Here is a 22,794-nt window from a genome sequence, read left to right as displayed (position 1 = left end):
GGCCTCTCTCCTCCGGGCAGCTCACCACTTGGCATCTGGCATTCCTTCAGGCGAGCTGGGGAGAAGGCAGTGGGCAGGGAGGGCAGCGAGCAGGGCGGAAGCTGCAGCCTCTGCGTCACCGCGTCGAGGAAGTGACGTCACATGGCTGCGTTGTGCTCTGGTCACCAGAAGGAAGTCGGGAGGGCCAGCCCGCACTCGAGGGCGGGGAGGACACAGGCAGAAACACCGGGAGGGGGTGTCTCTGGGGCTGGGTCAGCTCTGCCTGCCAACCTGGGCCTCAGGCGTGTAAGGTCATTGAACTTCTCTCTTATTTGGGGACTTCCTGGTGGTCCAGTGGCTGAGACGCTGCACTCCCAATGCGGGGGGCCTGGGTTCAATCCCTGGTCGGGGAGCTGGATCCCACATGACGCAACTTCACGTTGGTTAGTCGCTCAGTCGCATCCAACTGTTTTGCGACTCCATGATCTGTAGCCTGACCCCATGGACTGTAGCCCGACCCCATGGACTGTAGCCTGCCAGGTTCCTCTGTCCATGCAATTTCCCAGGAAACAATACTGGAGTGGGTTGCCATTTCCTTCTCCAGGGGATCTTCCCAATTCAGGGCTCAAACCTGCACTTCCGTATCTCCTGCATCACAGGTGGATTTTTTACTGCTGAGCCACCTAAGAAGATTAAGAGTTCACCTGCTACAACTGAAAACAAAAGATTCCGTGTGCTGGCACAGCCAAATAAATGTTTTAAAATAATTCTCTCTTTTTAGATTAGTGAAATCTGTCTCGTGCTCAGGAAGGTGTATGTGCAAAGATCTGTCCCAGCCTTGACTCTGGCTCTTTGATTCCCTGTCCAGAGACAGTCCAAAGGTGTCTCCTCCAGAGATGTGCAGGGCAGACACTGATGAACGCGTGCTGTTTCCCCTCCTTCTCCGCTCAAATGGTAGCACACATATGTCATGCAGCTTATAGATGCCACCGACTGTGATGAGGATCAGTCTGTGTGAGTCTGTAAGTTTCCTTACACTTGCAGACTATTCAGTCACAGGGCTGAGTCCTCACTCACTTCATCAGTTCCTTACTAATGAACATTCATGTCACTTCTAATCTTTTGTATTAAAAATAGAGGGTGCTGAGGCGCAGTGTTGATGTCCATCATTTTGCACGTCTGCAGTGTGTGTGTGTTGGGTTACCGCCCTAGACTTGGAGTTGCAGGGTCAATTTGCAGCTTTGATAGATACTGTCTAGTGGCCCTTTATTAGCTTGCACTCTCATCAGCATAGCATTCACGTTCCAGTGTCAGTGAACTCTTTCGACAAGGGCTTGGAGATTCATACAAGGTCACGACATTCACTACAGCATTGCTTTTTAAATTATAAACAGTCTATTTGCCCGTTGACAGAAGATTATTTTTTTTTAAATTACCATCATGCTCTGTTTTGGAATCCATGAAGCCACTGAATATTTAGCTCAGTGTCAGAGACAGTGCTTTCAAGTGGTACATTTGTGTATCAGTACACTTTTGGGAACAGGTAACAAATACTCTTTAAAACGGACAAACTGGAGCTTCTCATACTTTAATGTGCAGAAGAATCACCTGCAGATCTAGTTAATGGGCAGCTTCTGATGTAGCAGGCCTGGGGAGGGGCTGAGATGCTGCATATCTGACAAGCTCCCGAGTGAGGCTGATGCTGGCAGTCTACAGACCACACTTTGAGTAGTCAGAGCATAGACCACATAGACGTTTGTCTTCTCATTCTGCAGCAGCCGGAGGTGGGGGACTCCAGGACGAAACCAGCAGCTCTGAGAAGGCGGGACTCTCTTTTGTTCTCTTTCTGCTTCTCTTGCTGCCTCCCTCCCTCAGTCACTTCCAAGTGGCTGCAGCAGCTTGTGGCTCACTCTCAGGCTCACTTGGAGAGAAAAATCTTTCCCAGAATCTTCATCATCCCCTACCCGCCAGGCATACGTCTCTTTGAATCTCAGTGACTAGAATGGTCCAGTGTGGACGGGTCAGTTATACAGAGGAATGGGATCACACACCTAGCAACACCCATCTTGATTCACCCCCTTGGGTGACATTTGACAAGGAAGAATGTCAAGCAAGGAAGAAAGGAAACAGACTTGAGTCTGCTGTGCTCTGTTATCACACTTAGCTCTCCCACACAACAACCGTATTATCCCCATTCAAGACGGAAGAAGTTGCTGAGAGAGGTAAATGAGCTGCCTAGGGTCATAGTTATCAGAGACACGGCTAAGGCTCACGCCCATCACCAGTGCTCTTAGTAACTCTTAGCTCCCGCTCTGCTTCTCAACAGGTATGACAATCGGTGCCGAAGCCTGAGCCAGGCGCAGGTGGCCCAGAAGCTGGCCACGGACCCCAAGCCTGCCATCCGCTTCCGCCTGGAGGGGGAGGCGCCAGCCTTCCAGGACTTGGTATATGGCTGGAATCGGCATGAGGTGGCCAGTGTGGAGGGGGACCCGGTCATCCTGAAGAGCGATGGCTTCCCCACGTACCACCTGGCCTGTGTGGTGGACGACCACCACATGGGCATCAGCCACGTGCTGCGGGGCTCCGAGTGGCTGGTCTCCACCGCCAAGCACCTGCTTCTCTACCAGGCCCTGGGCTGGCAGCCCCCACACTTTGCCCACCTGCCCCTGCTCCTCAACAGGGATGGCAGCAAGCTGTCCAAGAGGCAAGGGGACATCTTCCTGGAGCATTTTGCTGCCACTGGCTTCCTGCCGGACGCCTTGCTTGACATCATCACCAACTGCGGCTCGGGGTTTGCAGGTACCCACTCCCCTGAGAGGTCCTGGCCGGACCATAGTGGTGAGGAGCCAGGGCCTTGGGTCAGGCTACCCAGCCTTCAGTCCCAGCTGTTGCTGTCCAGAGGTTGTGTGATTTTTTTTTTTTTTTTTTTTAGTTTATTGATTTTATTTTATGGTGGTTTGCGGGCTTCTCAGTGTGGTGACTTCTGTTGTTGAGGGGCACAGGCTCAGTAGTTGCGGTGGCCCAGTTGCTCCGAGGCATGTGGGGTCATCCCAGATTCAGGGTCAAACGGGTGTCCCCTACGTTGCAAGGTGAATTCTTAGCCACTGGACCACCAGGGAGGCCATGGCTGTGTGATCTTATATGAGTTCTTCCTCTTTATTTGTCCACCATTTATTGAGCCAGGCACCATGTTCAGTTCTGGGGCTACAACAGTGATTAAGGTGTAATCTCTGGCCTCAAAGGAGCTTATAATCTGTGAGCCTTGGTTGCCTCATCTGTAAAATGGGGCTAAGTGTCTTCCTCTCTGAGTTACGTTCAGGTTCACTGAGCTCCTATGGGGAGCCAACACAGTATCTGCCACACGATAAGCACGGACACTACAGATCCTGTGATTATTGCAGTTATTTTATTAGAGGAGAGTAAGTATGTACTCTGGGAGTATTACTAGTATTACTGTGACCCTAGTTTATTCCAAGATGACCCAAAACATCAGGCCCACATCTTGATGATGCACAAAGTAGAGTGACCTCTTTGGTCAGGGGTGGTTTCTGAAAACATGGCCATAAATAGCCTGCCTACTGCTTTTTCTGCTCTTGTCTTATTTAAGCCTTAAAATATCCATGAGAAGGATGTATTATCACCACTGTTTGTTAGAAGCTTATGAGGCCCAGAGAGGTTGAGTAACTCACCGAAGTCACACAGCTAGTGAAGGATGTGGCAGAGGCGTGAGGCTGACCAGGATGCCCACTGACTGTGTGGGATGGAGCCGCGGCTCGAGGGAAGCAGCTCCTGGCTCAGCTTCCTCACTCTGGCTGCAGTTTGAAATTCCCCAGGAAGCTTGTAAAGTACACTTCCACTCAGACCGCATCCAAAACCAGTCAATCGAGATCCCTGGCCCACAGCCAGACAGATGAGCAGGCTGTTCTTGCAGCTCATGTCTTTGAGGGCAGTGAGGGTTGATTTAGGCAGATTCTGTTTTCAAGCTTTTTTTTTTTCTCCCTAGTGACAGGACCCTTTCTGCAGATGAAAGCTCATTCGGACCCTTGATATGTAAAATGACTAGAAATCAAATCTGTTTGGCCAGCCTTCCTCGTGATTGAAAATGCAGTGGTGATGGGTGGTTTACAGGGGAGTGGGGTGATAGAATGCTGAGCAGCTGGGCCTCCTTACTTGCAGAGAACCAGATGGGCCGGACCTTGCCAGAGCTGATCACACAGTTTGACCTGAGCCGGGTCACCTGCCACTCAGCCCTGCTGGACCTGGAGAAGCTTCCAGAATTCAACAGGTGAGTGGGGAATCTGGAGCACTCACCCCTGGGAGGAATGGGCTCACCTGCTGATGCTGGGTCCCCATGGTGGATGTCTTAGTGGGGTCTGGAGTCACACACACTTGATTTTTACTGCGGTCTTAGGTGTCTAGTGCTGTGTGACCGCAGCTAAGTCACCTGATCTCTTCAAGCCTCTGTTTCCTCTTCTCTAGAATGGGACTGTTACCTTGAGACAACTCCTCCTGCACGGTCTCTCCCTCCATCAGGCCAGATCCACAGTGCCAGCCCTTGCAGGCTCCTCCAGTACTGGAGGTGTAGGGGTGACCTCAGAACTGAGAGCTCGGGGATCATGAGGCCGCCTGCCCCAGCCTCGGAGCACTGTCAGGGTGATGGGGCAGAGGCTGAAGGGGTGGCCCCACTGTCAGTCGCTCTGGGGAGCAGGGATCCAGCAAAGAGAGGTGTCAGCTACCTGGGTTTGTTCGCTGTCCTGTCCTCCCACGATGAGCCCCAGGTTCTGGGCTCACGTGAAGGCTGGAAGGGTAATACATCTTTTTAACTTGCTGAGAATTTCTTTAAAAAATGGGGCCAATAATAGTACTGGCCTTGTGCCACTGTTCAGTTAAATTCAGCCTCAAGCTATTTTGCACGGAGAAAGTGCTCAGTCAAATAGCAGGTTTGTTCTTTGTCTTCAGAGTTATGCTTGGTCAACCCCTCCCCAAACCAGCCAATACAGTGAGTGAGCGCTGTCTCTTGCCATGGTTTTCACATCTCAAGTAGTTCTTCCCTCTGAAGGTTTCCCTGGTGAGTCAGTGGTACAGAACCAATTCAGGAGACACGAGTTCGATCCCTGGGTTGGGAAGATCTCCTGGAGAGGGAAATGGCAACCCATTCCGGTATTCTTTGGGAAATCGCATGGACAAGAAGAGCCTGGTGAGCTCTAGTCCTTGGGGTCGCAGAAGAATCAGACACAACTTAGAGACTGAACAACACCACCACACCTTCTCTCTGAAACCTCCAGCCACAGAGAGTTTGGATCCCTGTTGCCACATCTTGGGCTAGGGGCATTAGTGGGAAAGCCAACGGACAGGTCTGTAGTTAGGGGGGCCGGAACTCCTTGATGCCTCCTCTTGACCTGGTTTGGGGACAGGCTCTCAGTGTTTTACTTGCGTGAGCCCAGGGGGTTCACATCAACTGCATTTGCCTCAAGGATGTTACTTCCCCCATCAGATACCAGGGGTCACTGGTATGATTTTGCCCTGTTGTGCATTTAACGAGAGCAAGATGTCCAGAAGTTAAATAACGAAGCAGGTTTAAGTTCATACTGTAGTGGTGGTATTTCTGCTTTTGTTTATTGGGGGGGGTGGGGAGGGATGCTGCAAGGCTTGTGGGATCACAGTTCCCCGACCAGGGATTGAACCTGGGCCATGGCAGTGAAAGTGCTGAGCCCTATAACCACTGGACCACCGCAGAACTCCCGGTGGGCCTCTCTTGCATGGGACGTTCAGGAACAAGTGCAACATGCACGTTGAATGCAGCTTGTACACAACCTTGCTTACCATGGAGAAAGTGACATCCCGGGAAGAAATGGGGTCAGGACAGGGACGCTGCTTGGTGACCCATTCCAGTCCTCCCCAGAGCACGAGGGGAGTCAGAGGAAGATGGCCGCGGCTTCTGCTTGCAGTCGATGCCTGCAGATTTCACATAGCCGAAGCTGTTCGCTTTAGTAGTTCTGTAATCGAGCCACTGCCATGACTGTTTCAGTAACAGCAGTAAAGGTAGTAGCTGTCACAGCAGTGCCAGTGGCTTGGTGGAGGCAGTAATAATAACTGACGTTTGTCTAGCACATGCTGTGTCCCAGGCGTGGATCCCTGGACCTTTCGTGGATTATCTCAAGCATGCCCACATTACATAGTCTCTTGATTTCTTTCTTCCCGCTGTCTCATCTAGCTGCAGAGGTCCTAGAAACAGCTTTAGTACAATTTCATGTGATTTCTCTTCATTCGTTTTTTTTTTAATTTATTTTGCTGTGCCTGGCAGGCAGTATGTGGGATCTTAGTTCCTTGACCAGGGATGGAACCTGTGCCCCCTGCAGTGGAAGCGTGAGTCCTAACTCCTGGACCACCACCAAGGAATTCCCTCCATTTGCTTTAAGAAAATGATGTTTTGGGGCCATGGCATGCTCCTGATTGCTTCCCAGAGGGTCTTGTCCTTCCACCCTCTGCCTCGCCTAAGCCTCTGCTCAGACTCCCGGCCCGGCTCCGGCTCCCAGCCGTGGCGGCCACACTGGCCTTGTGCTCAGCGCTTCAGACAGCCCCTCCTGTGCTCCGCCCAGCACCCTGTGAGGGAGGCTCCGTCATCCCCATGGCAACAGATGAGTATCCTGAGCTCTGAGTGCTTGTATCTATCACTTGCTGCAGATGTCTGGCAGAGCTGGCTTCACTCATTGGCCTGCCCGATCTCAGAGCTCATGAGATGGTCACCCATCCCTTGCTGCCTGCCCTTCTTCTGTACCAGGGACAGGAGGGCATGCGCCTCCAGAACAGTCCTCAGCCCTGTGCTGTTCACACCCTGGGGTCCCTCCAGTCCTGCCAGGGACAGGGTGAGGGCAGCCCGGGGTCTGAGGACCGACAGGGCCTGGTTTGAGGCTTGGAGTCTTAGAGGCTCTGCTGCTTCTGAAGGAGGGAACAAGAAGGTTAGAAGAATTCTGAAAAGAAAATTTGACCTGACAGCAAAACTTGAGCTTTTTAACTGAGTCCTGAATTCAAATGATAGCTCAGGGGAGGGCAGTGGGCCAGGTGAGAGGCGCCGGGGAGCTGAGTCACAGGCAGACTGTCGGGAGCCTCCCCACTGCTCCAGCCCAGCTGGAAGGAGAGCATCCCCTGGAAGGAGTCATTCTCCAAAGCCCACCCGCTCCCCCAGGGAGGAGGGTTTTGGCAGGGCTGGGGGTGGCCGCAGCAGCACGGTCCCTTGGCTTCTCCTTCTGCAGGCTGCACCTCCACCGGCTGGTGGGCGACGAGACCCAGAGATGCCAGCTGGTGGGCCAGCTGCAGGCCCTGGTGGAGGAGGCGTTCGGGAGCCAGCTGCAGGACAGAGAGGTGCTAGACCCGGCCTACGTGGAGAGGATCATCCTGCTGAGACAGGTGTGGGGTCAGGAGCCCGGAGACCCGGGGAGCGGGTGGCGCCCCTCTCCTCTCCCTTCCCATGTCAGGGTCCCCCCCTCCCAGTACATTCAGCGACCACCTCTCTCCCCAGGGTCACATTTGCCGCCTGCAAGATCTGGTCTCCCCAGCGTACTCCTACCTGTGGACCCGCCCTGCGGTGGGTCGAGCGCAGCTGGGTGCCATCTCAGAGAAGGTGGACATCATTGCCAGGCGTGTGCTGGGGTGAGTTGCCACAGGCGGAGCTTGGGGTCTGCACCTGCCTCCCCTGTCTCCCTCCCAGGGCCCTCACCAGTCCAGGGCTTGGCGGTCAGGCCTGCAGTCTGGCCCCAGAGCTAGCCAGAGGTTCTCAGTGAGAGGGTCACTCATGGCATTGAGAAGCCCAGGCTGCTCCGGAAGACGGAGTGGTTCTGGCTCCAGGATTGGACCCACTTGGGTGCCCCTGCAGCCCAGCCACTCACTGACCCAGTTATTAGGTTGGTGCAAAAGTAATTACGGTTTCAGACTCTGGATTTGAAATCATTATAACTAGGCTTAAATATATCTTTATTCATCAAAATAGGAACCATTACGGTCAACACATTTTTGCCAACAAGAAATAAGTTTGCTTATTCCTGGAGCATAAAAATCTGTGCTTCAGGATAGAAAGTGATGTATAACAAAACCACATTTATTTAAGAATCTATTCTGATATCAAATGGCAAAGTTCAACAAAGCAAAACCGTTAATTACTTTCACACCAACTTAATAGTTCACCTGCCAGGTGACTTCAGTTTGTCCAGGTTCCTGCACGTCCTTGAGCTTCCCTTCCCTCCCTTGCAGGGTGGAGATGATACTAGGTCTCATTGTTCATGGTCACAGGATTCTTTAGACTATGAGGGCGCAAAGTGCAACCAAAACTGGCTTAAGCAAGAGGGGAGTGACTCGTGTACGTCATTGCAGAGGCCAGAAGGGTCGACTTGAGGCCCAGGTTAACGCAGGGGCCAAAAATAATGGCACCAACACCTCGCTTCTCCCTCTGTCCCTTGGACTTCCTGCCTCACACTCCCCCAGGCCAGCCGCTCCTTCTGCAGAGGATCTGTGTTAGATGAATACGTGCTGTCTCCCTTACCTGCATTCAGATCAGGTAGTTCAAGGCTGAACAGCTTCTGTCCACATCTCTAGGGTCCTGCTGCCTTTAGGTTTTGCTCATGCTCTGTCTCTCTCTCCTTTTTTTTGGCTATGCTGGGTCTTTGTTGCAGCAGGAGGACTTGTTGCAGAGCACAAGCTCAGTGGTGGTGGCATGTGGCCCAGGTTTTGCTCTTGTCCACATGGGCCATGGTGACTCACGGTTCAGCGATAGGAGGAAAGAGGAAAGGGAGAGGGGATGGGGCCCTCCTTCCCCTCGAGGCCCTGGCTGAAAAGTTATACGTGTTTCCACTTACATCCTGCTGGCCTTAACGCCTGCCTTGTGGCCATGCCAAGCTACAAGGGAGTCCAGAAAATGTAGATTTTACCTTGGTGGCCACATGCCCAGTTGAAAATTATGTTAGTACACGTGAGAGGGAGAAAGGATCCTGAGGCTCAAAAGCTGCCTTTCTCACAGTCCCCACTGCGGGGGTAAGAGGGCGGAACTGCAGCCCCAGCCTCCAGCTGTGTCTTGAAATTTACTCTGATGGGGCCTGATTGGCCTGGTTTTCTGCCTCCGAACCAGCCACAGAAGCCTGGAGAATGTGATACGTTGACCAGCTTAGGTTAGGTCGTCTGTGGGGCCTTGAGTGGACCCCCAGCCAAAGCTCGAGGGCTGAGGATGGAGCCAGGTCATTCCCCAGGGAGAGTTAGGGCCCTGGTATCAGGAGGAACGGGAATGTGGGCTGAGCAGCAGACCCCACAAATGTCCATTTTACTTAACTTCCCAGTTTTGTTGTGAAGATTATGTTTGATAGGAACAGTAAACACTCATTTGCGTACTTGCCCACACACGTGCGTGCAATATGTTATATGTCATGTACGTTAGAGATGTCGATCGCTCGTGGGAAGCTGGTGTATAGCACAGGGAGCTCAGCTCAGTGCTCTGACGACCTGGAGGGGTGGGGCGGGGAGTGGGAGGGAAGCTCAAGAGAGAGAAGACACATGTACACATATGGGTGATTCATTTCATTGTACAGCGGAAAGTAACACAACATTGTAAAGCAATCATACTCCAATAAAAAAAATAACACACACACACACACAAAAAAAATAACACACACAAAAGATGTGTGAACGTGTATGTACGCTAATGGTAAAGAACCCGCCTGCCAAGGCAGGAGACACAAGAGACACAGGTTCGATCCCTGGGTCAGGAAGATCCCCTGGAGAAGAAAATGGCAACCCACTTCAGTATTCTTGCCTGGGAAATCCCACGGACAGAAGAGCCTGGCGGGCTGCAGTCCGTGGGGTCGCAAAGAGGGGGACACGACTGAGCAGCCGTACACGTGACATGACGTGTGCTGTGCATGTATCTATACATGCATTAATTCTCAGCAACCTCATAAAGGAACTGCTGCTGCTATCCCCCACTCTACAGGTGAGAAAGTTGTATCCCAAAGTGGCAGAGTAACTTGTTTAAAATAATGTAGCTGGTAAAAAAAATAAAATAAAATAAAATAATGCAGCTGGTAAGTTGGAGGAGCAGGGTTGAAAGTCCAGCTGGCTGGGGTGAGACAATGGATGTCCTGTCGTGTTCTCTGTTGCTTCTCCTTGGTGCGAAATGCTTGGACAGCACCTGATAACGAGAAACCATCACTATACCGTTAAAACATACATTTTGAAAAGATAAGAATATAATTAACGTGGCAAAGATACAAACAGTCCAAGAGGGTTTATAGCAAAAATTGTCTTCCCTCCTACTCAGCCCCCAACAGAAAGACAGTCCCAAATAGCAGTTTCCTTTGTGAAAGGTCTGCACAGTCAAGGAAAGGTGTATATAACTCCATTCTTGCAGTTTTTTAATTTGTTATTCATTTATTCAAACCTCTTGAATGTGGGTTTAAAACCTAGAAATTATTTTTAAATGTATATATCAGGAATCCTATTTTTTTTTAAATAACGTTATTTATTTATTGATGTAGTTTTGGCTGTGCTGGGTCTTCACTGCTGTGCAGACTTTTCTCTAGTTGAGGCAAGCAGGGGCTACTCTCGAGCTGCGGTGCGTGGACTTCTTCTTGTGGTGACTTCTCTTGTGGAGCTCAGGCTCTCGGGCGCATGCGCTCAGTAGTTGTGACTGCCGGGCTCTAGAGCAGACACACGGGCCTTGTTGCTCCTTGGCATGTGGGATCTCCCTGGATCAGGGATTGAACCTGTGTCTCCTGTATTGGCAGGTGGATTCTTTACCACTGAGCCACCAGGGAAAACCCATGAATCCCATTTTTAATCCTTATCCCTCATCTGCCCCATTCCAGAACCCTTTCTGGATTTACTACTCTTTTAAATTATATCTAGATAATCCTTATTTTCCACCTTCTTACACAAAAGGTACAATATAGTACAATCACACTGGTATCTTTTAGGGGTTTTCGGTTTAATTTTATTATTTTTTTATTGAACTACAGTTAATTTACAATATTGTTAGTATCAGATGTATGACATAGTGATTCAATATCTTTATAGATTGTACTCCATCTAAAGTTTATGAAATAATGGCTGTATTTCCTTAAGTGTCTTTTGTGTTTTTTTGCTTATTTGTCTGTTTGTTTTTCACTTAATAGCGTGTCTTTAGATCGCTCCAGGCTTCGAGAGCATCCTCTTCCTCCTCTCAGCTACACCTAGTCCTTTATTATACCACTTCACCATGATTTATTTAACTCACCTCCTGTCGATGGACATTTGCTTCCAAAATTGCTGTTACGAACAATGCCTCAGTGAATAACCTTGAATAGACACCATTAAGCACCCTTGCAAGCATGTCTCCATGCTAAATTTCCCTGAGGTATTATTAATAATACTCCGTTAATTTAGGACATTCCTTATGAGGCTGTCCTAGTTCACCAAACTAACGTCTCACCTCCCCACCCCTGCCATGGGATTAGATTTTAGGGACACTCTGGGGCTCCCACTCAAGGCGGGAAAGCTGACACCCACATGTGGAGCAGCAACCAGTTCTGTCGAAGTCCCTCTGCCCATGCCAAGTCCTGGGCCAGCTCTTATTAACATGTCCTGACTGCCACTGTGGGCCTCCTGGGGCCTGTCACTCTTTCACCAGCTCCTTGGCAGCCTGCTTCCCCATAATGACATTGAGGAGCTTGTTTGTTTTTTACCCCATACTACATTTCTTTTTTGAAGTATGGTTCATTTATGGTGTTATGTTAATTTCTGTGGTATAGCAAAATGATTCAATTATACATGTAGATACTCTTTCATATTCTTTTCCATTATGGTTTATCACGAGATATTGAATATAGTTCCTTGTACTATACAGAAGGACCTTGTTGTTTATCCATTCTATATGTAATAGTTTGTATCTGCTAACCCCACTCTCTCAATTTTTCCCTCCCCCCACCACACCCCACTTGGCAACCAGAGGTCTTTCCCTTATGTTTCATAGATATGTTCATTGTGTCGTATTTTAGATTCCACATAGAAGTGATATCCCATGGCATTTGTCTTTCTCTTTCTGACTTGCTTCACTTAGTATGAGAATCTCTAGGTCCATCCATGTTGCTGCAAACGATTACATTTTATATTTTCCACATTTCCTCTTTTCCATTTCATAAATAACAGTAGTTATGTGTTGTAGTTTTAAGATGCAATAAGAATGGTTATATTTCTCAAACTGAAACTGAATTGCTCAAGTACTGGAGTGAGTAAGGAAATGTGCCCTGGAAGGCCATTGGTTCCAATTTCCTCATGAACCCTGTTCCTGAGCTGGAAGCCCGCCAGCTTCCCAGTAAACCAGTGTGAGGGATGGAGTGTCTGACCATTTCAGAAGCGGTCAGTGTCAGAGTTGGCGTCAAGGATCATCTGCACTAGTGAAGGTCTCCAGCCTTGGCCCATCTTTAGCCCTGCTCCCATCTCTTGCTCTAACTCCGAATCAGGGCTGGGACAAAGTTTTTGCAAGTCTGGCTCTGACTAATTAGGAACTTTCTCTTGAGCTCAGACATGCTTTTGGAAGAGGGTCTTAGCTGGACTGCCAGGAAAGTGGGGAATTGTTGGCCCACTGTACTTCCTGAACTGTTTCAGTTTGTGGACAAAGAATGGTTATAGCAAGTGGTGGCAGGGCCATTACTGGTGCTGGGTTCTCCTGATGTATTTCTTTCTGCTCTTCTGTGCTACATCCCCTGGAAGTCTTTATTTATTTGGTTGCACTGGGTCTTCGTTGCTGCATGCAGGCTTTCTCTAATTGCAGCAAGCGGGGGCTACTTTTTCGTTGGAGTTTGTGGACTTCTTATTGCGGTGGCACTCTTGTGGACCATGGGCTCTAGGCTCACAGGTTTCAGTAGATGAAGCACCCAGGCTCAGCAGTTGTGGTGCATGGATTCCCTGAGTCATGTGGAATCTTCCCGGACCAGGGATCGACCCCAAGTCCCCTCCATTGGCAGGTAGGTTCTTATCCGTGGTACCACCAGGAAAATCCCATAGGTCTTGAAGCCATGTTTCAGATCATTTCCCAGAGGGCTTCATTCTTCCATCCTGTATCTAACTCATTCGTAAGTTTCTTTTTAGATCCTCTTGCAATGTCTCTGAGCTCTTGGATATAATAAATATTAGCTAAAATATTTAACTTTTTATTGAAATATAAGATTCATACTTTTGAGTTCTTACCATCTGTTCAGGCAGCGTACTCAGTGCTTTACCAGTTTTAACTCAGCCCCACCATAGCTCTGTGAGGTGCAGAGACTGTTATTATCCCCACTTTACAGGTGAGAAAACTGAGGCTTGAAGATTGCATGGCACAGGTAGTAATTAGTGAGTCCTCTTCCGGTATCCTCTGAGTTTCCCTATTTTATGCACACTTGCTTGGAATCTCTGTGTTTGTAGTCCCTTGGTTGCTATTTCTTCACCAACTAGGATGGGGGTAGTAGGTATCTCCCTCCACTTCCAAGCAGACTTGAACCTCGGTTGTGATGTTAGTTTATTAATATGTTGTAGCTGATGGATAAGCTTCTGAAGTCCTCCTTTCCACCCACTTGCCATTGGCCTGTGCTGGCCCCTCACAGACTGGCTCTCTTCTAGACTTTTAGAAGGACCTGGTACGAACTTAACTCAGGACATGCTGAATGGAGAACTGAAGAAGCTGTCAGATGGTCTGGAAGGCATCAAACACAGTAACGTGATGAAGCTCCTCCGAGTGGCCCTCAGTGGACAGCAGGTGAGGCAGGCGGTTGGACTGGACTGGAGCCTTCTTTTATCCACTCAGCTGACATTCACCAACAGCGCTAAGTGTAGTTTGTAGGCTACAGAGATGAATGAAACATGACCAGCCCCCTCATTTAATCATTCAACAGACAGTACCTCCTGAGTACCTTCCCATGTGCAAGCGCCATGCTAGGAGCAGTGGATCCAGTAATGAGTGAAACACACATGCTCCCCGCCCCCTTCAGAGAGCTGGCAGTGGATTGGGTGAAGGGACGTACCAACCCAGGGAGAGCGGGCTCTGGGACCCATCGTCAGCCTCAGAAATTGAAGCCCATAAAATGCACACCCGGCTTTCCTTAGGGTGCAGCATTGGCTTGGGCGTAACTCCTGCAGCTGAGGCCGGGCGTGTGTTCCTCAGACAGTTGAAGGCAACGTTTTCTCTTCTTTGTCCTCAGCAAGGACCTCCGGTAGCTGAGATGATGGTGTCTTTGGGACCAAAGGAAGTGCGGGAACGAATACAGAAGGTGCTCTGCAGCTAAAGAGAAGGTGGCAGGACGGTGGAGGTGGCCGCAGGAGCCGCTCTTGCAGGAGCCGCCCTCGGAGGCGAGGAGCAGGAGGCCTGGGCCCGGCGAGAGCTTGCGAGAGGAACCAGGAGTGGACACAGCCTCTGGGTGCACAGGTGCATGTATGGCTCCACGCCAGGCCCATCCTTATCAGCTGGCTGGGGACGCCCAGGCCCGTCTCACCTCCCTGAGTCTGGAAAGGAAGGCCTCACATCTGGTTGTGACACCCCAGTACACAGCAGAGGTTAGGAGCTGCCTCACAGAATAGTGGCAGCCGGAGCTTCAGTCTGCCTGGGCTGCCATGACGGAAGACCACAGACTGGTGGCCTGAACAACAGGAAGTGATTCTCTCACAGTTCTGCAGGCGGGCGGTCCAAGATCAGGGTGGCGGCAGGTTTCGTTTCTCCTGACGCCCCCCTCCTTGGCTTGCACACAGTTGACTTTTTGCTCTGTCCTTCCACAGTCTTGCCTCTGTCTATGCCCTCGCTATCTCTGTCTGTCCAAATGCCTTCTTCTCACGAGGACACCAGTCAGATTGGGTTAAGGCCCAGCCTCACAGCCCAGTTTGGGCTTCATCACCTGTTTATCATCCCTGTCTGCAAATTCAGTCACATTCCGAGGTACTGGGAGGTTGGGGCTTCAACATGAGTTTTGTGGGGAACACAGCTCAGCCCATATGTAACAGCTTGGCAGTGGCCTGGACTCTTAGACTCCAGTTCTCAAACCCAGTTTGACTTTGGAGCAGTGATTGACAAGCAGGCCTGAACTGTCTGTCAGACCTTCTTTGGGGCTGCCCAGGGGGAACACTTAGGTTTTATACTACTCTTTGTCCCTGGACTTAGGGCAGGCTATGTCTCCCTTCCCTAAAGGCTATATCTTCCTCTTTTCCAGTTCTCCAGAACAAGTCCTTAGACTGGAGACCTTCACTCTGCCTATTTTGCATCTTCATATTCACTGCCTCCTTCCACCCATTGTTTATAAATCACTGTCTGAGAGTTTCTGAAATGAGATGTTCTTGGGGTGAATAGGAATAACTCAGTGAAAGGAGGATGGTAACTGGCTACCAAGGCCCTCTACAGGGTTTCTGGGCTTCCCCTGTGCGGCCCCCAGTCATCTTCATCGCTATCTCCTGGCATTTACATGGAAGATGGCTGCCTTGTGTGATGTGTCGTGGCTTCCGTCTTATTCCACGTGGTGAAGACACTCAAACAGATACGGATCGGAGGCCTCCTGACAACAGCCGTAAGAATGGGCCATCTTGGAAGTCGGTCTTGCAGCCCCAGTCAAGCAGCCTTGCAATGCTGGCTTGCAATGCAGCAGCAGTGCTGGCTGACATTTGACTGCAGCCTTCCTGAAAGATCCTAAACCAGAGCCACTAACCAGAGTTGCTTCCAAATTTCAGACACACAGTTACAAGTTAATAAATATTTATTGTTTAAAGCCACCGAGCTTTACGATTATTTGTCACCTAGCAGTAGATTACTAATACACTCTCCTTGTCCAGAGGAGGAGGGAAAGGGGATTAAAGAATTTGCTGAGTTTCACAGAGACCTAATCATTCTTTGAAAAGTACATCAAGTAAGTTCTTTGATGACAAATAGTGGAAACCAGTTCTGCCTAGGTTTTTTGGAGACTTTATAGGAGTTTAAATTTCTGAGAAAGTCAAAGAATCTATGGGAAAACCAAAGAACCAGATCGTGGAAAAGACAGGCGCCAGGGAAGCTCTGATCATGTGGGCCACCACAGGAGCTCATGGCCAGTCTTGTCTGTGTTCTTCAATGGGAACACATTAACCCTTAAATATTTTCTGTTGTTGTTCCTCTGTATTTTTCCCACTCAGTTTTGGATGTGGCTCAGCTAAAGATTCAGATACTAAGAGGGTTCTGGTTGGGCTAACTGAGTCCATGTTACCATTCCTCAACCAGGAATAGGTGGTCCCTCGGGGATGATATCCAACAGAGGAAAAGTTCCCAAGGAGAAGTAGGGTACTTTTTCCAGAAGAAGGGGTAGTGGCAGACACAACAAGTATTGCATTGAAAGGGCATAGAATAATAATGCTTTCAATTTATTGTGCATTTACATGAGCCTCAGATACTTGTGGGTTTTAAATTATACTGGTAAACACTTTAGTCCATCATCTGTTTGAATCTTCACATTAGGCATTATTATTCTTCTTCTTGTTTCTGTGTTTCAGATAGGGAAACTGGGGCTCAGCAGAGTTGATCAACTCTGAGGGTTTAGCATGAGGCATGTGACAACCCAGAGTCCAACCTCAACTCTTGACTTGAGTGACATCAGAGCCTCCACTTCTAAGACATCAAGTATGCTTATGAGAAACTCTAGCTCTCAGTTGGGAATGTGGCTGTTTTAACAAAGTGGGTGATCAGACTGCTGAGTTGATAAAGATGTGGCCACTTCCTCAGTTGGAGTGAGTTATCTGAGAAGCAGCACGTATCTTCTGCTCTGGGGTTTTGCTCACGATCAGAAGAAATGTGTCAAAGGACTTAACAGATTTTAAATAACCTCAAGTCCATTCCCCAGTGCTTTTTTTTTTTTTTCTCCGCCCCACCCCTCTCGGCCCCCTCCCCAGTGCTTTTTTGAGTATAGTGAAGCAGTGAAGGTCGTGGAGGCCAGAAGCTGGTTCTACTACTTATCACTGTGGCTTCTGAAGTTCAGTTTCCTCATGCAACATGGGGATAACAATTGTGTCTGTCTCAACAATTCGTAAGAATCAAAATAGATGACCTATGTAAAGAACTTCAAACAATGCCTGGCACTCAACAAATGTTATCTCTTACCATCACCCTCATCACCAGTATTTTCATTCTTGGAAATGCTAATATTGGTTGCAAAACATAGAAACAAACCCAGCCTAACTTAAACCACAAGAGGAATTTATTGAAAGAATTACAACAAATCCAAAAGCAGGACTCCCAGCTGGACCTTACAAGAGACTTGGTCTCTAACCAGTAACTCCTGAAAACCCAAGACACTCACCATTGTCCCTCTGAATCTGCAGTTTGTAACCATTTCTGTCAGGGTGTCTGCTTCCCTCATCTTCCTTCTGCAGGCTGGCTTTTTTTTTTTATCTCTGTACTTGTCCAACAACTGCCCCAGCCCTAAAGCTGAATCATCTCCCCTCTGATAAGCTACCAATTCAATAACTAGTATTCTATGTCCAAAATCCTAGGAAAGAATTTGATTGGCCTACCTTGGCTCACGGAGAAGGCAATGGCACCCTACTCCAGTACTCTTGCCTAGAAAATCCCATGGACGGAGGAGCCTGGTAGGCTGCAGTCCATGAGGTCGCCAGGAGTCGGACACGACTGAGCGACTTCACCTTCACTTTTCACTTTCATTCGTTGGAGAAGGAAATGGCAACCCACTCCAGTGTTCTTGCCTGGAGAATCCCAGGGACGGGGGAGCCTGGTGGGCTGCCGTCTGTGGGGTCTCATAGAGTCGGACACGACTGAAGTGACTCAGCAGCAGCAGCAGCGGCTTGGGTCAGCTCTTTACCTCTGTTCCAATCAACTGTGGCCAGTGGGACAGAATCATGTAATGTAATCGTGGCTGCAGGAGACCCACTCTAGTAATCAAGGGAGCCATTCTGCCCCTGGGCATACTCTCTTAACATGGAGTTTACAGAGTACCATTGCCAGAAAATTACTATTTTTTTGTTATATTGTCTTTATCTAGCTTATTTTTTCCTCATAATACTTATTAATATATGAAATTACATAGTGTACTTGTACATGTTTATTGTCAATCTTACTCTAAAGAGGATAAGATTGAGGCAGGCAGTTAGTTTTTCTTATTCTTGGTTGTACACATAGTACCTTGCACATTGCCTGACAAATAGCAGGGAGTCAGGAAAGGTCTCAGGATGAAAAAAAGAGTCCTTTATCAGATCAGTTTCTTCAGAAGTGGCAATCATCAGCTGGTCTAACCCTCTCAGATTGCAACAGTTTCCCAGGATGACTCACTGATACTGGGGAATCATGTTTCTTTTGCAAGATTTGCAGTTGTAGTTAACTACCTGGGTCCATTGCCGGTAAATCGCATTGAATCCAGCTATCTGTGAGAGACCGACCTTTGACAAAGACTTGATGTGAAGATTAAGATTAAATACTTCTATATAGAGGGATGTTTGGTGGGAGCTAAGTTAGAAATTGTCTAATTGATTAGTTAATATTTTTGTCATGATAAAATTCCCTAACTTCCCAGGGGCCAGGATAATAAATACTTAGAAAATGAGGGGACCTCCCTGGTGGTCCAGTGGCTAAGACTCCGTGCTCCCAAAGCAGGGGGCTTGGGTTCAATCCCTGGTCAGGGAAGTAGATCCCATATGCCCAACTAAGAGTTCGCATGCCACAACTAAAAAGATCCTCTATGCCACAGCTACAGATCCCGCATGCCACATCTGAGACCCAGCATGGCCAAATAAATAATTTTTAAAATTTTATTTTAATTCAGTTATTTGTAATTGAAAGATAGTTGCTTTACAGTATTGTGTTGGTTTCTACCAAACAAATTTTTTTTTTTTTTTTTTTTTTTAATGAGAACTTTCTGGGTTAGAGCAGAGCCCAGAGAAGGAAGTTCATGGTTCATGTTCATGGGTGTCAGAGGACTTTATAGATGAAGTTTGAACTGGGTTCTGAAGGACAAGTAGGAGTTTCCAGGTCAGTGGAAATTGGAAGGGTATTGACCGGAGTCATGGGTAGGAACTGAAGGAGTGGGATAAATGGCTGGAAACCCAGCCAGAGGGGAAATCCAAACAGCCTTGATGCCAGATCAAAGGCATCAAGATACCATTCACTAAAAATAACAAAACATCCAGATTCAAACAAGCTTAAACAAGATTTAGTGTCCCACAAAACAGAAAGTGCAGGGGTATGGCAGGCTCTGGGGTTGGTTAATTAAGCATTCAGTGACCTCGTGGAGGTCTGAGGGTCTTCTGATCTCTTTGCTTGGTTGGCCCCAGCATGGGCAATAGCCTCTGGTTGGTTCTCTCCACTCATGATTGGCTGCCTGAAGCGCTCAGGCCCCTCTGCACTTCCTCCTTCATGCTGTCAGAGCATGGCTTTCTGTGGCTCTCTCCCTGAAAGCGTGGAAACCTCTCTCCAGCACCTTCCCCCACATGACTTCTCCATTCTTGAATGCATCCCTTCTGGGGAAGTGGGTGGGGAGCTAGACCCAGAACTGGGGCTGGGGCCAGCTCTTTTCTGGGTTCCTGGACAAAAGTGGGGGGTCCATTAGGGAAGACATGACTTGGGTCTTCATGAAGTGAAAGGTGAAGAGCCACTGACATGCTTCAAGTAGGGAAGTGACAAGATCAGATTTGTGTGTGTGTGTGTGTGTGTGTGTGTGTGTGTGTTTTCTCCAGATTTGTGTTTCTTTGATCATTCCAACAGCTTGGCTGAACTGAGATTTGAGTGGGGCTGGCCCAGGAGCCTAGAGCCCTGGTAGGAAAATCAGGCATGAGGGACTTCCCTGGTGGTCCAGTGGTTAAGAATCCACCTTCTAATGCAGGGGGCACCGATTCCATCCCTGGGTGGGGAAGTAAGATTCCATATGCTGCGGAGCAACTAGAGAGCCCTCACCAGTTGTCTAGAGCCCGTTACTATGGAGCCCCCCTGCTCTAGAGCCCATGCTCTGGAGCAAGAGAAACCCAAGAGCCACAACTAGAGAAAGCCTGAGCACTGCATTGAAGAGACCCTTCACAGTCAAAATTTTAAAAGAGATTAAAAGAAAAGAAAACGAAGCATAGAAGGGGAAAACATGATAGAGCCGTCTCCTGTCATCACAGCCCAGCACTTCCTCCTCTAATTTCGCTGCTTCACTTCACTCATCCTTGCCTCATGAGCCCCTCTCGCTGCTCTCTAGCAATGTAAGCCTTCCTTCTAGCTGCATTCTGGCTGGAATACTCTTGTTCATCTGCTCTGTCCTTTTGCCTGGTCTCTCAGTGTTCAGATCTCCGCTTCACTATCGCCTCTTCAGGAAGGCCTCTGACTCCCCCAGAAGCTCTCCTTCCTCTCCCGTTAATCATCAACATCCTGTTCTTTTCCAGGGAACACAATCGAATTGATTGTGTAAACGTTGGGTTAGTAATTAGTTCAGCGGTTATTTGTTAGTGTAGATTATAACCTTCATAAGAACAGAGACATACTCTGTCTTGCTCACCCCTAGACCCCCAGTGCAGAGAATGGTGCCTGTTCACGAAGTAGGTGCTCAGTAAATACTGAGTGACAGGCCAGACACACACCCGATTGGATGGACAGTCGGGGTGAGCGCTCAAGTTCACTGTGCTGTCGACTGGAGTGGGTTGCCATGCCCTCCTCCAGGGGATCTTCCCAACCCATGGATCAAACCCAGGTCTCCTGCATTGCAGGCGGATTCTTTACCGTCTGAGCCATAGGAGAAGGCAAGCAATACTGGAGTGGGTAGCCTCTCCCTTCCCCAGGGGAACTTCCCGACCCAGGAGTCGAACCGGTGCCTCCTGCATGGCGGGTAGATTCTTTTAACAGCTGAGCTACCAAGCGCACAGTCATGTCTTTAGCTAGGGTACCGTTTTGCAGTATTCAGAACCTTCACATCATTTGTGGTTACTATTTTCACTAGTGAATTACAGGATGTGCATTTTTTTAAAAATATAGAAGGCAGTAGAAGCTTAACTTGGCACTCAATAAACTCATCATCACACCCTGGGGATCTCTAGCTTAGCCTTCATTTATGGGCAAAATGTTGGGGTCCCAGGCCTACATGCTGTCTCCTCTGCCCCCTACCACCCCTCCCCCAACCCTGATGGCAGTAGGACAGCCCAGGCAAGGAGGAGCAGCCTCTTGTCTGAATCCTTTCTGTCCTGTCTTCATTCATTCATTTGACAGTTACCTACTGTGTGCCAGGCCCTGTTAAGCCTAGGGGTGTGAAAGGAATTAGACAAAGCCTTGTTGATTGTGGGGGCTTACTCCACAGATTTGTGTTCATTCCTTTCCTCAAGCTTTTAAAAATAAAACACAAAAGATCAGGCTCCTGCCTCAAAGAGATCACCATCTCATAGGTGACTAACAGTTACAAAATTGCAAGTGTGGATGTGGTGAAGGAAGAGCAGGCAAAGTGATATAGAGATGTGGGTATCCTTGGGTGTCCGGAGCCAGACAGGAAATGCTTTCGTTTTTTAATTGATTTTTAAATTAAAAAAATTTTTTTTAATTTTTAAAATTGTATTTTATTTATTTTTTAAAGCCACACCATGGGGCTTGTGGGATCTCAGGTCCCAGACCAGGAATCAAACGCAGGCCCTCTGCAGGAGTCCTAACCAGTGGATTGCCAGGGAAGTCCCAGGAAATGCTTTCTTGACGAGGAGTTAGATTGTTGTTTTTTACTTTTAATTTCAGATGAACAGTGAATAATTTTTTAAGTATGTCCCAAGCAATCTTTGTGACATAGTTATGCTAAAAATTATTTGTAATCGTATGCTATACTTAGTCTCTCAGTTGTGTCCGGATTCTGTACGACCCCATGGACTGTAGCCCGCCAGGCTCCTCTGACCATGGAGATTCTCCAGGCAAGAAACTGGAGTGGGTTGCCATGTCCTCCTCCAGGGGATCTTACCAACCCAGGTCTCCCACATTGCAGGCAGATTCTTTACCATCTGAGCCACCAGGAAAGCCCAAGAATACTGGAGTGGGTAGTCTATCCCTTCTCCAGGGGATCTTCCCAACCCAGGGATTGAACTGGAGTCTCCTGAATTGCAGGCAGATTCTCTACCAGCTGAGCTACTCAGGAAGCCCCTTGTAATTGTATAGGGGTGGGCAAAATGGGTGAAGGTGATCAAGACGTACAAACAGCAAGCTATAAAGTAGCTAAGTCCTATGGATGCAAAGTACAGCATGGTGACGCTAGTTAATACTGCACTGTATATTTGAAAGTTTCTAAGAGATTTTACAAGATTTTATAAGCCTTTATAAGTTCTTATCACAAAAGTAAAGCATTTGAAATGATGTGTGGTATTGAATACTAACTAGACATTATGGTGATTGTTTTGCAAGGTATACAAATATCAAATCATGTTGTACACCTGAAACTACTATGATATTATATATGTATGTCATTATACATCAGAATATAATAATGATAGAAATACAGTGCACAATAAATGTTATGCACTTGAAAGTGAAAATGTTAGTCGCTCAGTCGTGTCCAACTGTTTGTGACCCTTTGGACTGTAGTCTGCCAGGCTCCTCTGTCCGTGGAATTCTCCAGGCAAGAATACTGGAGTGGGTTGCCATTCCGTTTTCCAGTGGAATCTTCCTGAGCCAGGGATCGAACCCAGGTCTCCTGCATTGCAGGCGGATTCTCTACCATCTGAGCCATAGAAGAAGCCAAGCAATACTGGAATGGGTAGTCTATCCCTTCTCCAGGGGATCTTCCCGACCCAAGGATCGAACCCGGGTCTCCCACATTGCAGGCAGATTCTTTACAGTATGAACCACCAGGGAAGCCTCATGCCCCA

The 22,794-nt window shown here is 48.5% G+C and overlaps 1 protein-coding gene across 3 annotated transcripts in view; it reads left to right on the top strand.

Annotated features, from left to right (window-relative positions):
* Positions 1-15,726, top strand: part of EARS2 (glutamyl-tRNA synthetase 2, mitochondrial) — a 29,621-nt gene extending 13,895 nt beyond the window's left edge. For all 3 annotated transcript variants that reach the window (XM_061153008.1, XM_061153010.1, XM_061153009.1), the window contains exons 4-9: positions 2,306-2,778; positions 4,156-4,264; positions 7,233-7,386; positions 7,499-7,629; positions 13,597-13,732; positions 14,175-15,726. In XM_061153008.1, coding sequence (XP_061008991.1) covers positions 2,306-2,778; positions 4,156-4,264; positions 7,233-7,386; positions 7,499-7,629; positions 13,597-13,732; positions 14,175-14,258 — 1,087 coding nt within the window. In that variant the 3' untranslated portion in view covers positions 14,259-15,726. The remainder of the gene's footprint in view (positions 1-2,305; positions 2,779-4,155; positions 4,265-7,232; positions 7,387-7,498; positions 7,630-13,596; positions 13,733-14,174) is intronic.
* Positions 15,727-22,794: the final 7,068 nt, after the last annotated feature.

The sequence above is a fragment of the Dama dama genome, chromosome 10, assembly GCF_033118175.1.
Source record: "Dama dama isolate Ldn47 chromosome 10, ASM3311817v1, whole genome shotgun sequence".
Lineage (NCBI taxonomy): Eukaryota > Metazoa > Chordata > Mammalia > Artiodactyla > Cervidae > Dama > Dama dama.
Note: the sequence above shows the minus strand (reverse complement) of the source record. Positions and strands in the feature narration are given on the sequence as shown.